Raw genomic sequence first — 5,800 nt, forward strand, 5'->3', positions numbered from 1 at the left:
CTGTCGTCCATGATGTTGTACAGCACAATGAAGACGGTGTTCTCTGCATCCATGAACATACTGTGGGTTACCGCGTACTCCGCCTGCCCAGCAAAATCCCACAGGCTGACCTCCCCCACCCCTGGAATATGGAACGTCCCAACATCCACCCCTGGGGTGGGGTCGTGAGGTTCCTCCTGTGATGATGACTTCTTCAGTCCTTGGAGCAGTGCAGCCACGCGGCCCTGTTGGACAGGAGTTACTCGTTAAGTTTTGATATGATGACATTAATGAAATGTGTGGTCCATCATTCTGGGGAGTCTATAACCTAATCTCCAAGCACATCTATCGGGGGCAAAGACGGTGGTATCTAAGGGCTAAATAGTATCCGGGGGCATTTGGACACTGTTAAGTCTTTACATACTGTCTTTCCCCCCGATAGATCTGCTTCCAGATTATCTTTAACGTACTTTATTCCTTTGTGTACAGAAACGAAGTTGGAAGGATTTGGGGAACAAGTGACGTTCTTACTTACCCTTTGAAGACTTTCCTTAAGTGTGGACTTCCCAGTTTCCGCCATCCCAAACACGAACACCTTACACCTGTTGACCTTCACTCCGCCAGACTTCTGCAGCAACTCGTGGTACGACTTCTCTTGTATCACTTCCTTTTCCCGGTTCTAGTTTGTGGTAAAATATTGCTGACGTAATGATGGTGTTACTTCATAAATCACCATTTTTGTAAATTAAGCAATGCCAACATGTGTGAAGTGTAAACAATGATTTTTTTCAACGTAAAAGCAATTAATTTGATAACATTTTACAACCATGAGTCACAATGTGTTCATAGCTATACTAATAAAGTTCAAATACTACTGCGCATACGTCATGAATAAATGAGAATGTCGTTCACCTTTAGGACACGGCGAGTCCTCCGGTCTTCTGCTGCATCAGCTGGTGTCCGTCCGACCTGTACAGGGAGACATCAGAAATGTGTTACTCTCTCTGTGCAACCTAGCAATGTATAACGAGGACAACAATGCCTGCCTGGATTTATGAAATATCTTAAACTTCTCTCCTCTTGTCTTTAGTGTTGACCGCTGTTTAAAGCGACACTCTCCCCCATTCTTCCTTCGAGACTGACAACAAGTAGGAGAGTTTCAGCCCGAAAGTGAAGTTTGAGTACATCAAATCAATACAATATCAGTATCAAGTTAACATCCATATAATCTGCAGGGGCACATTTGTATCACCTTAGTCCGTGCCATCACGTCTGCCCCGTGCCGAATCAGAAGCTCACAAGTCCCGGTGTGGCCCCCAGCAGCAGCCCGATGCAGGGGTGTTTCCTGCAGCTGTACAGGGAGGAAGGTCAGGGTCAGTAGTGGCGGGTTCAACACGGCAGCGGTTATCACGTGAATGAGAAGCAGTTCTAGATACTCACTACAGCTCCTGAAACACCTTCATTTATGACATATATACCTTTGGTTCTAAATAGCTACCTTAGAACTGTTACTTTAGTTGTTTTTAAATATGCTGTACTTTTTGTGTGCTTGTCGTATTGTCTGGATCTCTGTGTGCCGCCATCAGCATTGGCTGCCGTTATTGTATCGTCTCACCTTTAATACATACAAGTAAAATTTGAATACAACAAGTCAATACAATATCAGTATCAAGTTAACATCCATGTAATCCCTATGGGCACATTTGTATCACCTTAGTGTAAATCAACATCATGTACTACACTCCTGCCATAGACCGGCAATAGGCAATATAATTGACCAAAGTTACGTTTATAAACACATAAGATGTAGGGTCCATATGAAGGTGTGTATCACCTCATCCCGTGCCATCACGTCTGCCCCGTGACGAATCAGAAGCTCACAAGTCCCGGTGTGGCCCATGAGAGCAGCCCGATGCAGGGGTGTAGACTGGAGCTGCACAGGGGGAAGGTCAGGGTCAGTAGTGGGTTCAACACGGACAGGAGTCATCACGTGGATTAGGAGCAGTTCTAGATACTCACTACAGCTCCTGAAACGTCTTGATTTATGACATATATACACTTGGTTCTATATAGCTACCTTAGAACTGTTACTTTAGTTGTTTTTAAATATGCTGTACTTTTTGTGTGCTTGTCGTATTGTCTGGACCTCTGTGTGCCGCCATCAGCATTGGCTGCCGTTATTGTATCGTCTCACCTTTAACCCTATTCAGGCCGGGGTGGGGGGGGGGGGCGCTTTTGAGGCCTGCGCTAACTTTGATGCCCTATAACGCCAGAACGGCTTACGCTAGAGCCACCAAATTTAGTGAGTTGTCCTAAAATATTGTTGGCAACAATTTTACGAAGTTTGACTAATTTTTCATTTTTTCTTGTTGCCATGGCAACCGTTTGTTGACAGGCAGTTTTGCCAAAAATCACTATTTTTGGTTGTAACAATGTATTTTTCACATTTGTTTGCTGTATTACTGTGATTTTGTTACATAAATAAAACCTTATATTATTTAGCATATCTTTCATAATTATATATGCATAAATTATGCTAAATTATCCTACGGCTTTTCGTTTTAGAGATATAGGACTTAGAAGTGGAGGGCCTCAAAAGCCCCCCCCCCCCGTCCAGGGATGACCAAAAAAGCCCGGTCTGAATAGGGTTAATACATACAAGTAAAGTTTGAATACAACAAGTCAATACAATATCAGTATCAAGTTAACATCCATGTAATCCCTAGGGGCACATTTGTATTACCTTAGCGTAAATCGACAGCATGTCCTACACTCCAGTATAATTGACCAAAGTTAAGTTTATAAACACATAAGATGTAGGGTCCATATGAAAGTGTGTATCACCCTATCCCGTGCCATCACGTCTGCCCCATGTCGAATCAGAAGCTCACAAGTCCCGGTGCGGCCCCGGCGAGCAGCCTCATGCAAGGGTGTGGACTGCCACTGTACAGGGAGGAAGGTCAGGGTCAGTAGTGGCGGCTTCAACACGGATAACAGTCATCACGTGGACTGATAATCAGCATGAGGTGAACTTTCGTAGATTAACAAAAGGTTTTGGAAGTCTCATTGTAGACCCACCATACCATGTACGTTACGCGCAAAGCATTTAACCGTGTTTCTTATTATCATATGGCATCTCTAGGTACGGCTATGGGTCACTGTTGGTGTACAACCTTCCAAACAGATTTCCCGCTTGGCTATTGTAGAAGTTGGTTTACAGTAGGTTTGGCGATGAAAATTAAAATTCTAATTAAATATTAAATTTCTGTCGGAGATTTGTCACGGCACGAGTACCAAAGAAAGATACGGCAAAACCTTTTACTTTTCAACTTCGTCTTGTGAACATATGAATTGATTGTAGGTAACGTTGTATGCTTATTTTATGTTAACGCAGTAGTGCTGTACAACAAGGTCGTAATTTAGCCGTTGGTTGCTAGTCTCTTATTTTATTATGAATAAACCATTTGATTAATTGATTCATTGATTTAACATAAAGCATGACCGGATTTCAACTGGGAAGAATTGGGAACATTGTCAGGAGTGAAGTAAGAAATCGTTTCCACTTATGTCGTCCCATGTTCAGGCAGGCCAGGAAGGAAGTGCGATTAAATCAGGCTACTTTAACCGCTATTGTGTGATAAATTGAGCAATGCTCAGATGATAATCGCGACCAAATAGTTAGGTTGGGAACAACGAGCCAGACCGTCCGGGTTGAGGTCAGAACACAGTTATTTCTACTTACCTCACCCCTCGCATCCACCTCAGCTTTATGCTCAATCAGCAGCTCCGCCAGCTCAGTCCGCCCGTACCGGCTGGCCACATGGAGGGGTGTCTGGTCAGACTGGATAGAGCAACAGTTGGGGTGATAACCGGCTACAACATGACAATACAGGCGGTATGGTATGGTCACACAAAATAACATATTCTAATAGCTTTTCCTGCAAGAACACATATAGAAGAAACTCTTGTTAGCTAGCTATGTCCCCATGTTGGTAACGGTTCCATCAGTATAGCGACTTCATTCTTACCTTGATTAGATGTTTTAATTGACTAAGTCATCATCGCATTTATCCTTTAAGACAGTGTTAATCATGGCCCGGATCCACAAGATGAGGATGGCACAAAGTGAAGGTAAATCAAGTTCTTACAAAGATAAGGTTTGACTCCCAGTCTGTAACCCTGCATGACAAGATCAGTTTGCTTACCCAGTCCCCCCATCTCCTCTTGACATTGACGTCCACCCCAGCCTCCAGCCCCCTCCTCACAGTCTGCACGTCACCTTCCTCCACAGCCGTGAAGAACGTGTACAGGTCCATCTCCTCAGGGCCTGCTGTGGGTGACATAGTAGTTCAGCAACCTTATAAAGGACAATGTACCTAGTCTATACGTATGGCTAGTGTTTTGAATATAAGTCTATGTGTGTACGCATGTGTGCTCTGTCTATGTGTGTACGCACGTGTGCTCTGTCTATGTGTGTACATATGTGTGCTCTGTGTATGTACGTATGTGTGCTCTGTGTATGTCGGTATATATCATCATTATGTAAGCTTTACACTGGAGTTCCTGAGATTTAAACATTATTCAGTGAATGTGAATAATGACACGTTATGAAGATTACATTATTTTCTGCTAAAATGTACACAATTCTGCCAATGTAGTCAAAAGTATTATATCCTCTTGAGCTAATGGAAAGGAAAGTCTTTTTTCAGCATTCCACGATGTTTTACGGGCCTGAAAGTAGAGTCTGGCGGCGGGCGGTGCTGTCATGTCAACACAACCTGACAGGTCAATATGCTCAGACGAAACTTAAGACCGCCTAGCTTTTCAATAGCGCCCTTAGCGCCGGGTGTTAGATGGGCTATGAAATATCAGGTGTATAACGTGTAAATTCTGGCACCAATGCGTCACTTAATATGGGAACGACCTACTTGTACTCTCATATTTCAAACTTTATACAAAACCAACAAAATGGTGGAATGCATCATAAGTCTACACGTAATACAGTGGAATTGGACTATTGTATATAAACTTAACAATATGACTATAAAACTCTGTTAACTAAGACCAAACTAGCCAGGATCGTGATCAGTCTGATACTTCAAACCACACCTAGCTATAGTTGATCACACAACTATTGCTGGCATACTGTAGTTTGTGTTGTTTACATAATGCACTCGGCCCAAGGGACGGAACAAGAGCTCAACATGGCGGACAGCCCGCCACCAACAAACCCGTACAAACAGGTGCACCAGACCGGAAACCGTGACCTTAGCTTCTGTCACCTGCCTGACGGTCGTCCAAGCGAAGCTGTCACCGTAAACAAGAGGGGAGTACGTCAATAGCTATTCCTCGTACAGTTGGCAGCTCTAGTTTGCACCAAAGAGAAAGTGACTAAGTGACGTTGCTACCTGCTCATAGGTTACCTCATCATGCCATGTCTTTGTTAGTCTGATATTTTGTCTGATAGTTCGAGTAAACCCATACCTTCAGCCATGGTAGATCAGGCAGCTGTTCCAAGGATCCCTGGTGTTGTATGTATCCGCTAACCTGGCCCATAAGATGGTAGAAGCGAAGATCCAAACATTTTGAAATCCGCACACCGAGCAGACAGGCACAAACACAGCACAGGTGCAACAGACGGTACTGGAAACTTGAACCGTCTGTTTTTGTCTTGCAGACACGGGCTGGTGTATTGTAAGGATCCATATCATGTTCTATAGCTACACTGGTGGTTGGGATGTTCTTTCAACGGGATCCGCTAGGGAAAACAAGTGCAGGAAACAGGCAAACGGAACCAGGGTAATGGAACATGTTTAATAGC

The 5,800-nt window shown here is 43.7% G+C and overlaps 1 protein-coding gene across 1 annotated transcript in view; it reads right to left on the minus strand.

Moving 5' to 3' along the window:
- Window positions 1–5,473, minus strand: part of LOC118417375 (death-associated protein kinase 1-like) — a 43,466-nt gene extending 37,993 nt beyond the window's left edge. The window contains exons 1-7 of the mRNA XM_035822929.1: window positions 5,464–5,473; window positions 4,185–4,309; window positions 3,722–3,820; window positions 1,814–1,912; window positions 1,232–1,330; window positions 892–948; window positions 515–658 (exon numbers count right to left, since the gene is read on the minus strand). Of these exons, the coding sequence (XP_035678822.1) occupies window positions 515–658; window positions 892–948; window positions 1,232–1,330; window positions 1,814–1,912; window positions 3,722–3,820; window positions 4,185–4,309; window positions 5,464–5,473 (633 nt within the window). The remainder of the gene's footprint in view (window positions 1–514; window positions 659–891; window positions 949–1,231; window positions 1,331–1,813; window positions 1,913–3,721; window positions 3,821–4,184; window positions 4,310–5,463) is intronic.
- Window positions 5,474–5,800: the final 327 nt, after the last annotated feature.

This window comes from Branchiostoma floridae, chromosome 6, assembly GCF_000003815.2.
Source record: "Branchiostoma floridae strain S238N-H82 chromosome 6, Bfl_VNyyK, whole genome shotgun sequence".
NCBI lineage: Eukaryota > Metazoa > Chordata > Leptocardii > Amphioxiformes > Branchiostomatidae > Branchiostoma > Branchiostoma floridae.